At 37.3% G+C, this 12,348-nt stretch overlaps 1 protein-coding gene across 1 annotated transcript; it reads right to left on the bottom strand.

Moving 5' to 3' along the window:
- Window positions 1–2,179: 2,179 nt before the first annotated feature.
- Window positions 2,180–11,884, bottom strand: trim45 (tripartite motif containing 45). Its single transcript, XM_073845989.1, has 6 exons — window positions 11,315–11,884; window positions 8,075–8,826; window positions 5,826–5,955; window positions 4,869–4,983; window positions 4,624–4,750; window positions 2,180–4,487 (listed from the first exon to the last, which is right to left on the bottom strand). Exons 1-6 carry the CDS (start codon window positions 11,776–11,778, stop codon window positions 4,336–4,338), a joined length of 1,740 nt encoding a protein of 579 aa, XP_073702090.1. The 5' UTR covers window positions 11,779–11,884; the 3' UTR covers window positions 2,180–4,335.
- Between the last annotated feature and the right edge of the window lie 464 nt (window positions 11,885–12,348).

Below are 12,348 nucleotides of genomic sequence, written 5' to 3'. Positions count from 1 at the left end.
CTTATTAAAGGGGGCATAACACACAAAGTTTTACTCAATCTTATGTTAATCTTGAGTACCTATAGAGTAGTACTGCGTCCTTCATATCTCCAAAAAGTCTTTAGTTTGATCATATTTACAAAAGAAAGATACTGCTTTACCATTCTCTCCGAAAACATCCAAACACTTGGAGGCGCGCCGTGGGCGGAGCTAAAGATTGACGAGAACTCGCGTGCCAATTCCCCACAAAACACAGCCAATTGATGTCGTTTCACTTACCATCTGCAGTTCTGAATCACGACCGGGATCTTTTATAGCTGGGACCGCTTCATCTTTAAGTATCAAATGATGTGCAAATCCAGCATCGAACTGGGCCTTGTTTATAAAACGCTCGTCAACAAACACACTTGCAAAACTCCGTTTCTGCCCCGGAAAAAGAAACTGCATTATCCACTGTTCACGTAACGCTGGGTTCTTTGGAAAGCTGAGCAAGGTTATCTTTGCCTTACAACCAAAACCATACTTATTTAGAGACATTCTTGCCGAATGAAGCGCGTTGATGGGCCTGCTCTTGCTCTCCGGTCGATGTGGGCGTGGGCGCGCTCTTTCAGGAGAAATGCCCATACAAGGAGTTCCACCCTTCAGGACGTCACGAAGAGCCACGATCGAAAAAAAATTCAGAAACTTGTAAGAAACCCTGAAGTGTGTATTCGGCACAGAAATACTCTGTTATACGGCCAAATCTTTTTAGAAACTTTGGCCATGTTTGGCATGAGAATCCAACTCTTTAACGGTGTAAATAACTTAACATGCATGAAACAGCATTGGACCCCCCTTTAAATGATATATTACTGTGTTACAGTAGTGCTGAATTTGCTGAGAGGACAAATATTCCAAAACTTTCTGAAAATACAATATGAGAATTCACTGCACAATTACCAGAAATGTGTACTGTGGATGTTATACAATTTGCTATTTTTTTTTCTTTTCAGTTTACACATTTTTTTCAAGATGTTTCCAACTTTGAACCAATTTTGTAGAATGGCCCATATATTATGATCTGCATCAGCCAAATGATTTGATTTGTATAATGATATGCTTCTGCTTCAACTATCTTCACGTTCTCTTGTTCCATCCTAGCCCCTATCCCAACAGGCATTTAGATTCTATCCAGGTCATGGCATCAGTGTAACAGACCCTTCCCCCTAAAGAGACTCGAATCTGTCATGTGATCTGTGATACGTGCTGTCAAACCCTATGAATTCAGATTTATGCATAGCTTTTAGCCCCCTAGATTGCATATGTGGGTCACAAATGAGATTCTTCTCTGAAATGCAAATGACTTTTACACTACTTCTCTGTTAATCAAAATATACTTTATTGATAATTTATATTGTGTGGTTTTGCCAAGTAGGACATGTTCTTGGATCAACACCCTAGACTTTTTCCTACTTTAGGAAAATATATATTTTTATGAAAACATATTCCTTATGTTATATAAGAGGCTGTATAAATATAAGCTGTTTTATAAAAAGTAAAAGGAATAGGGTTACATATAAGAAAATATAGATAAAAACTGATCTTTGTACAGAACTGGAGTGTTAACTACGAATCCCTTTTAATAAACAAAATTATTTACTACAAAAATAATCAAGGACATCTTAAATGATTAAATAACCATATGAAAATATATCTGAATAGATACATTTATTGTATACAGTTCTGATACATTCGTTTACAGGCTTACAGAACTTCTCATGTCCTTGACTGTGTGAGCTCAGAGATTTCAAAGAGGAAACAGGGTTCAAAGCATGTATGATGTCCTTCTGAATCAGACTGACTGCTACTTTAATCCACTGCTTTGTATGCGCATGGCATAGTGGAAAAATATTAGAGGTCATTGTCTGATACCTTTCCTTTTCTTTTGCCAGTGGAAATAAATCTATAATGTATACATTTATATAAATATATTTTTTATATTATAATTAATTGTAGGGTCACATCCACAAGCAAAACATTTTTATTCAGCATGTATTCTTTTAAGAAAAATGTATAAATAGTACAAAGATGACATATTTGAATTTTTTTATTACAGATTATGTATTTCAGTAAAGGTTAGCGCTGCTTTCAAGCCTGAGACGAAGTCTTTACATGTCTCTGGTGATGGAGAGAGAGAGAGAGAGAGAGAGAGAGAGAGAGAGAGAGAGAGAGAGAGAGAGAGAGAGAGAGAGAGAGAGAGAGATTTCGCCACCAAGCAACGTAATTTCAGCACAATGCACTGCTGCCATCTAGTGTTAAAAAGAGCAAGCCAGCATGTTGATTAAAACAAATCGACCGTGTTTAACTGTTAAAGTAGTTAACTCAAAAATGAAAATTTGCTGAAAATGTACTTCTCAGGCCATCCAGCACGATGAGAACCAAACAATAACTGCAAAGATTAAAATATACTACTCAATAAGCAAGGCAAACAAAGTGATGGTAATACCAACACAACATATACAGTTGAGGTCAAAAGTTTACATACACCTTGCAGAATCTGCCAAATGTTAATTATTTTACCAAAATAAGAAGGATCGTACAAAATGCATGTTATTTTTTGGTACTGACCTGAATAAGATATTTTACATAAAAGAAGTTTACATATAGTCCACAAGAGAAAATAATAGTTGAATTTATAAAAATTACCCTGTTCAAAGGTTTACATACACTTGATTCTTAATGCTAACCTAAATGATCCACAGCTGTTTTGTTTGTTTAGTAATTATTCTTGAGTCCCTTGTTTGTCCTGAACAGTTAAACTGCCCGCTGTTCTTTAGAAAAATTCTTCAGGTTTCACAAATTCTGTTTTTTCCCCGCATTTTTCTTATTTAAACCCTTCCAACAATGACTATATGATTTTGAGATTCATCCTTTCACACTGAAGACAACTCATATGCAACTATTACAGAAAGTTCAAATGCTCACTGATGCTACAGAAGGAAAATTATGCATTAAGAGCCAGGGGTGTAAACTTTTGAACAGAATGAAGATACATTGTTGTACATTTATCCTATTTTGCCTAAATATTTTTTTTTTCATTTAGTAATGCCTTTCAGAAGGTACTGAAGATACTTACAGGTTCCCCAGAAGACAAAATAAGTTAAATTTACCCTGATCTTCAAATTCCAAAAGTTTTCACCCTCCGGTTCTCAATGTATTGTGTTTCCTTCTGAAGCATCAGTGAGCATTTGAATCTTCTGTAATAGTTTAATATGAGTTCCTCAGTTGTCCTCAAAATCATACAGTCATTGTTAGAAAGGGTTCAAATACACAAAAAATATAAAAAACCAAAGAATTTGTGGGACCTGAAGGATTTTTCTAATGAAACAGCAGGCAGTTTAACTGTTCAGGACAAACAAGGGACTCATGAACTATTACTAAACAAAAACACCCAGCTGTGGATCATTTGGGTAACAATACAGTGTTACAAATCAAGCGTATGTAAAAAATTTTATAAATTCAACTATTATTTTCTCTTGGGAACTATATCTAAACATCTTTTATGTGAAGTATCTTCAGGTTCATACAAAATGCATTTTGTATGATCTCTCTTATTTTGATCAAACAATTAACATTTTGCAGATTCTGCAAAGTTTATGTAAAATTTTGACATCAACTGTATATTTTGATAATATACGTCATGTGTGTTTTATAGACCAACTACCTAGAGTATATATATGCAAAGCATATCAAAAATACATCTTAAAAGTGCCAGTTTAGTTACCACACAAGTGGAGAGGTAAGTGTTGTTTAATCTGTGGCAGTCTTTGGAGTCATGCACACATATAAAAATAAAGCATTATAATAACACACATCTCATTCCTCATATAGCTGGGAAATATAAAAAGAAAACATGTTGATTATAATAAAAGATGAAACAAAACAGTACCACAGACATTAACAAAATATCCACAGATATTACAATATTTTTTAAATCATGCTGATTATGATTAAATACGAAGCTACACAATGCCACAGACAGGTTTACAGTGATTAAAAATAACTACAACATGTAAAGAAAACACGAGCTAAATCTTTACAATACTGATAGACTGAAGTATTTAGTGTTGGCATGATTCACAATACTAGACACAAGTTTAAATATACTTTGTCCATTGCAGTTTATTCGACTGCCATGATTCTGAACATTAGCACTGCTGAAACAAAAACAATTTATCACACAAATTAAGGCTTATTAAGCACAGTGTTACTTTTTACACTGTGAATTTATGTAGGCTAGGTGAGAAGATTCAAGTATGTGTTGAAGTAAGTGTTTATGGTTATGTTGATTAGAGTGAGTGTATATTTGCTGATGTCTCAAAGTTCCACAGTCCTGAGGTGTCCTCGAGGAGAAATGCTGCCCAGGTTATGTAAAATACACTCTGAGGCCTCCACTACACTCCCACAACATGACCAGTGGGGCTTACCGGGGTGTCCTTTATGACCATGTCCACAACCCAGAAACCCTCCTGAGTGTGCAACACACACACACACACACACACACACACACACACACACACACACACACACACAGTAATTATTATTAGGTAAAAAAAAAAAAAAAAAACTTAAAAAATAAAATACATTTTTTGGAATAAACAGTACCTGGCATAGTTCCTGTGCAGCCACAGCGTGCCTCTTTAGCACCCCCGCTGGAGCAGAATGAACAACAATGGAATATGCCATGGTGACGTCTGAACTTCCTTTTTACATTTAGCACAAATGGTGAACCCTAAAAACCACTTACTGTTAGGAATCATTCACAGCATCACTGAAATTCCTTTAAACTTGTCAGTACAATGCTACTATTATTATTAGATACAGCTGCGCTGGTTTAACTGGACACTTACATGGACATGTTGTGCTTTAACACACACCCACACAGAGTAGAGACCTGCTTCAGCTGGGGTGTAGGACACATTATAGGAACCATCACCCTTATCCACCACAGCCGCCTCCACAGAGCTGTAATGTAACAGACATACTCATGACAAATCATCAGTCTGAAAAATGTTAAGATGAATATTGTATCAGATGCTGATAATGGAACATTTTAACACTTTCTTGTGTTACTTTGCATTTAAAACACATTCAGTTTAATATTACAATTACAGAAATCTCATACTTGTTTCATTTTAATAAACCTGACAAATATGCATCACATTAAGTTTTTTCCAAGGTTTATAATGACAGTTAATGGCTGTTGTGGCTCAATAGTCCAATAACAGTGCATTCATCCATCTTAAAAATTACTCCACATGGCTCAGAGGGGTTAATAAAGGCCTTCTGAAGTGAATCGAAGCGTTTGTGTAAGAAATATTTAAAACTTTCTAAATTGTAATCTCTAGCTTCTGCTAAATGTCGTATGTGTGTTTACAAGAGAGTGCCGTTTCAGCGGCGTAATGACGTAACAGATGATAAAGTTTTAAATATAGATATTTTTAAAACACATTGATTCGCTTCAGAAGCCATGTGGAGTACTTTTTATGATGAATGAAAGCACTTTTATTGGACTACTGCATATCAACAGCGATTCACTGCCATTATAATACTTGGAAGAGCCAGGACATTTTTAAATATAACTTCGTCTGAAAGAAGAAAGTCATATACACCTAGGATGGCTTGATGGTAAGTAAATCATGCGGTAATTTTCATTTTTGGCTGAACTGTCCCTTTAGTACTGTGAAATTCAAATAGATCAAAATTTTATTTGCAATTTTGCCAGTGCAACTGTGGAAGGATTTGAGTGACTCAAAATCTAAACTAACTAAAAATCTGGTGGTCTTAATATTTCCATATATACTCACCAACCCTTTCTCTCCTTATGCACTATGCTGACCAACACAGGGTCTCCACCACGGCCCATCTGCTCTCCGGAGGAGTCCCTGCAAACCAGAGTGAACTCTCCCCTATGGCCTTCATGACCTCGTTCCACACCTGTGAGTTATTCAAGGACAGACACATGTGAGTGACACAGGCTATGTAATGAAATTAGCAACAGATCTTTTCTTCTGAACTGTGACATGCATCCAAGTGTAAAAGGATTATCAAAAAAGAATAAATATAGCACGAGGACTTTGTGCTATCCATCAGATGTTGATTTAATAGAGACATATCCAAATACGAGCTTGTTATCAATTGTAATAAAGGGACAGGTTTATGCAAATTAAATGAGTGGAGAAGTCAAGCATACATCACGAAAGAGAAGTCTGTTGGTTAACAGGAAGAACACTTTCAGAGTTATGACATTTGGATTAAGAATTATGAGGTTCACATGTATAATGTTTGGGTTTTTGGTAAAGGAGTAAAAAGATCAGATGAATTCAAATCTGAACTGGATCATCTCTTATTCACATTAGCGCTTTACAAAAGCAGTTTCTTGTTTTCTCTGAGTGTGGGAACCCTGACATGGACAGTCAACCTGCACACCACAAGCAAACAGCAGTGTATTCTCCTCCTGCTGTGAACCTACTTGTGGCATGCTGGGACAGAGCTGGATAAGTGTCCCTTTCACAATCATACTCTAGGAGCACCAGTACATAAAAGGGTTGGGTTGTCATGGTAGCCAGGAATGTTGTCAGCTGTTTATGCCAGTGTCATGCCCTAGGCTTTTTGGTGTTTGTATGTCTGTGTGTGCGAGTGGATAAAAGCGGATATAAGGTCTCACTTTCAGACTAAAGGTCCTGTCACATAATCTGAACCTACAAGAAACTACCAATATACAGTTTCATCTGAGCTGTACTGTTTCTGAGGAATGTGCACTGAACTGTCAGGTGTTTGACAAACAGAGCTTAAATTTCCACAGTAAAGTCACCGAACCAAACACTTGCACTACATGTGACCGCACAGCTTAATGAGTAACAACATTTAGGATTCAGAACAGACTAATGACCAAATTCAGATGCAGAAAGGCTTATAAAAGTATAAAACAGCTGGCAGTTTTGACAGTTTAAAAAAATGATCCTGTTCAAAAGTTTATTCCTAATACTATGTTGTTACCTGATTGATCCACAGCTGTTTTTTTTTTTTGTTTAGTGATAGTTGTTCATGAGTCCATTGTTTGTCCTGAACAGTTAAACTGCCCGCTGTTCTTCAGAAAAATCCTTCAGGTCCCACAATTTCTTTGGTTTTTCAGCATTTTTGTGTATTTGAACCCTTTCCAACAATCACTGTATAATTTTGAGATCCATCTATTTTCACTGAGGACAACTGAGGGACTCATACGGAACTATTACAGAAGGTTCAAACGCTCACTGATGCTCCCGAAGGAAAAACAATGCATTAAGAGCCAGGGGTGTAAACTTCTTGAATCTGAAGATCAGGGTAAATTTTACTCATTTTGTCTTCTGGGGAACATGTAAGTATTTTCTGTAGCTTCTGAAGGGCAGTAATACATGAAAAAAAACATGATATTTAGGCAAAACAAGAACAAGTCCCTCAGTTGTCCTCAGTGTGAAAAGATGGATCTCACAATCATACAGTCATTGTTGGAAAGGGTTCAAATACACAAAAATGCTAAAAACCAAAGAATTTGTGGGACCTGAAGGATTTTTTCTGAAGAACAGCGGGCAACTATCACGAACTATCATCTTTTACGTGAAATACTGTATTCCGGTAAATACTAAATACAAAATAACATCCATTTTGTATGATCCCATTTAATTTAGTAAAATAATTAACATTTTGCAGATTCTGCAAGGTGTATGTAAACTCTTGACTTCAACTGTATATCCACCTTTTTTTTCCTTGAAAGTGGGGTGCAGCCATTTGTAAATTTTATGGGTCTGGCTTCCAGTTTCACCTGCGTCCAGATATTTGTAGCTACACAAAAAGCTTGTTTTGCTGCTTTATATTGCACATTGGTGTGCCTTACCATACTATTTTAATGTCTTAATCTTAATTTGTATTAATCCTAATTGTAGTGCAAACTGTTTTACCATTTACTGCACGTTGTTATTCTTCTCATTATTTCTCTATGGCGGATAATGCACTGGAAATCTCACCTAAAAGCTTACTTCCCTGTTAAACAAAAAGATAGATAGTAGCCTATTCTCACCTTCTCCTTGGATTGTGCACTTGCTGGAATCTACAGTCTTGGCATGTACAACTCCCACCACAGGAAATCCCTGCACCTCCCCAGCACTCTCTTGAGGAAGGAAACAGATACTGCCGGCATTATCATGGGCGACTGTCGTTGGATGCGGGTCGAATCCTGACTCCACAAGGTTCATCAGTCTCCTCATAGTAACTCCTTTGGCAGTGAGAATTTCAGCATTAGATCCACATGTGAGCAGGCGTTCTGCAAAGTCCACCCCACCGCGGACATCAACCAAGGCCTGCTGCAGCTGAGCTTTCTGCAGATGGAGTTGGTTCCTGCGCTGCAACCTTAGGTCCTCCAGTGATCGCAATAGTGAACAGCAATGTGCCTCCACAGCGCTGGCATAGTTTCGAGCAAACGCTCGGATCTCACCTGCTAACGTGTCAGTCCGAGCCTGGAGTGCTTCTTGGGACGTGTCCACGCGTCTCAGAGAGTCCTCCAGACGAACAAGACGGGGCCTTAAGCTCCTGACGACTAGATCCCTGATGCGATCGCCATGAGGACTGATGACTTCATGGGCAGAGCTGCAATGGTGGTCGCGGTGAAAGGTGGCCGCACACTCCAGGCACACGGTGAGGTCACATGGCTCACAGAAGAGCCGTAACTCCTGGCCAGGGTGCAGTGAGCACAGGACGGGTCTAGTGAGACGACCCTGAGATTTCAGCTCCTGTAGGCTTTGGACAGAGTGAGAGGAGGTCCTCTTCTGTCTCCTACAGGCAAGATAACAGGAGTTTTTATTATTATTACAATTTATATACTTTTTAACCTCAAACGCACTTCTTGTCTTGCTTTGCCTGAACTTTTTTGGTTCAAGACAGTTAGGGTATGTCGAAAAACTCCTGTTTTATTTTCTCCCTCAACGTAAAAAATAATTTCAAAATCATCATACATCACTGCAGATTTACCGACCCAGTGTTTGTAACGTCAAAAACTGCAAAGATCAAACCCCCCTAACAAAAAAGGTAAAACAGCAATGCAGGACAGTTTAGGGAGAAAATGAAATGGTAGTTTTTCAACATACCTTAACTGTCTTGAACTGGAAAAGTTCAGGCAGAGCAAGACAAGGCGAGGCGAGCGTTTGAAGTTAAAAAGTATATAATTGTAATACAAAATCATTTCGCTAAATAAGACCCTTCTTCCTCGCCTGGGATCGTTTACAACCACATTGTTTTGATTGTTTAAAGCCGCATTTAAGCTACATTTTAGAGTAGTTTAAGTTTAAACTTGGGGCACCATATAAGTCCAGTATATGGAGAAAAATCCTGAAACGTTTTCCTCGAAAAACATAACTTCTTTACAACTGAAGAAAGAAAGACACGAACATCTTGGATGACAAGGGGGTGAGTACTTTATCTGTAATTTTTTGTTATGCAAGTAAACTTCTCCTTTAAAGGAAATATAGTGCATTCAACTATTGTTAGAAGATTTATGAGTTAGATTAGTTCACTTCCAAAATAAAAATATCCTGATAATCAGTGTTGGGAAGGTTACTTTGGAAATGTAATAGGTTACAGATTACAAGTTACTTGATTTAAAATGTAATAAGTAGTGTAACTTTTCAATTACTTTATAAAAGTAATGTAACTTATTACTTCTAATTACTTTTCGATTACTTTTCTAAATTTTGAATATTTTCAACTGTTATTCATTTTGAAACATTTAAACCAGGCAGAGTTAATCTTACAGTAGCACTCAACATTGATTATTGTCAGACTTTCAAAATCCTTCATCACTTGAATTAAGTAAGGGATAATATACATCTTTATTTTGCGGTAACAACAGGCTACATACATCAACAACATTATCCCACTTATTACACAACTGCTTCATAGATTATTTTGATGTTTAGGATAAAATTAGTCACGAAACACTGATTTGAGATGAAATATTTGAACGCAAAGCTTTCATGAAGAAATCAGTTGCTAGCAAACGGCAAGTTCAAATTAGACATTTTAGGTATACAGTGCAGTCTTTTCTTACACAACATTTCACCGCATAAATAATTAAGGAAGTAGTACTAGTTTGTTAGTTATCTTATAATCTATTACAGTGTACAAAAATAAATAAATAAATAAATGGCAGCAGCTGCATTTGTATGAAACAATAGAGTGAGTCCACGATACCAGGATGACGGAATTAAGAAATTGTCCACATAATATTGAATTCAGCTTTAATCTTAAAAAATAAAGTTTATTTATGAACCCAAATAGGAAATAAAACAGTTATCGAATAAGCATGTGTCCTATTCTGTGTCCTAAACTCCTGAAACATTGGTGTCTCATTTTAGAGCAGTCAATGCAATTTATGAAAGAAGTCAATTAGATCTGTAAGTGGGGGTGAGTGTTGTGAAAAAATTCAGATGTAATCCCCTTTGTAATCACTGGCATTTTTCAGAAGTAACTGTAATTTAATTACATGTTTTTTTAAGTAACTGTAACTAATTACAATTACATTTATTTTGTAATTAAATTACGTAATTCCGTTACATGTAACTAGTTACTTCCCAACACTGCTGATAATGTACTCAACCCATGTCATCCAAAATGTTCATGTCTTTCTTTCTTGAGTCCCAAAAAAGTTAAGTTTTTTAGGAAAAACATTCCAGGATTTTTCTCCATATAGTGGACTTCTATGGTGCCCAATGGTTTGAAGGCCCAAACTGCACTTTTAATGCATCTTCACACAGCTGATTTTTTGTTTTGTTTTGTTTTGTTGTGAAAACCTGGCAACCCTGCTTGGGCTGGTGCAAGACATGCATTCGTGGTTAAAGGTTTAAATTTTTTTATTGTTTTAATAAAATGACCAATTATTTTGCTAGATAAGACTTATATTCCTCGGCTTGGATTGTGTAGAGCCCTTTGAAGCTCCATTTTAACTGCAATTTGGACCTTCAACCCGTTGATCCCCACTCAAGTCCACTATGGAGAATGTCCAGTTTTTGCTACTGAAGAAAGACATGAACATCTTGGATGACATGTGGGTGAGTACATTTTTTTTTTCACCTTTAAGAGAGGTGTCATACAGGTTTAAACCAAAATGAGGGTGAAAATAATTATGACTGTATATTCATATTTTATCTCTTTAACATCTCCATTTGAGTTCTAGGAATAAAGTCATGCATGATTTATGAAACGAAATGAGGATGAATCAATGCCTTCAACTTCATGTTAACTAGCAAACAGCCTCTTATAAACTAACCTGTGTGCCTGACTGCAGAAATCGCATAGATTGACACAGCAAACCTCACAGCGCTTCCCCGCGTCACTGTCGCTGCACAGGTCGCACAAAACCCTGCAGTCCACCAGCAGGGTCTCCGCGAAAACCTCGTCCAGCGCAAGATGGTCAGTGGTCAGCCCATCCACACCGGATGGGGGCAGATCCACCTCTGAATCGCACTCAGGACACAGGATTGTTGAGCCAGAGCTGCGCCCGTGCGTGTCATCTTCTGGTGAGCGTCGTTCCCCGTTTACGCGACGCACAGAAAACGGCTCCAGCTGGCGAATGCAGTCCGCGCAGAACGTGTGCAAGCAAGGCAGGATTTTAGGATCTCGGTACATCCGACTGCAAACACCACAGACCGCTTTGGACTTCTTACTATTGCTTTTACTCAAGACTGCTTCTCGCTTTTCTTCATGAACTAATCGCTCTTTGCAAACTGACATTGTAGTCGTTACTATAACGCGGGTTTATACAAAAACTGTACTAATCGTCTTTAGGAAATGTTGGAATTTACTAAAAAATGCAACTCTCACCAAACTTTGTAAGAGAGTTCACTTTTTGCTCATGTTATCTGAGAACGTGTCACGCCGTCCAATCATGTTACGCGTACACGTTTGGAGGCGTGGCCTGAAATCTGACCTGTTCCAGCAGTGTAAAAAGAGGAACATAGTACTCCTGTAAAACACGCGTGGAATATAAGTGTCCCCATCTGCTGGCTAGAGCTAGACAGATCAAGACACAAGTTCACACCACCCAAAGGTTAAAGATTATCAACATACAGTTCGTGCTTTATTTCGTACCAGTTCTCTTTACAAAATATAGCTATATGTGACCCTGGACCACACAACCTTAAGTCTTAAGTTGCATGGGTTTGTTTGGGTCAAAATGGGTCAAATTTTATGCCTATTTTATAAATCATTAGGATATTAAGTAAATATCATGTTCCAACAAATGTTGGGTAAGTTGCTTAAAAAAGTAAACCACTTCAAATTACTAATTACTTCTTTAAAATG

The sequence above is a fragment of the Garra rufa genome, chromosome 8 (genome assembly GCF_049309525.1).
Source record: "Garra rufa chromosome 8, GarRuf1.0, whole genome shotgun sequence".
NCBI lineage: Eukaryota > Metazoa > Chordata > Actinopteri > Cypriniformes > Cyprinidae > Garra > Garra rufa.
Note: the sequence above shows the minus strand (reverse complement) of the source record. Positions and strands in the feature narration are given on the sequence as shown.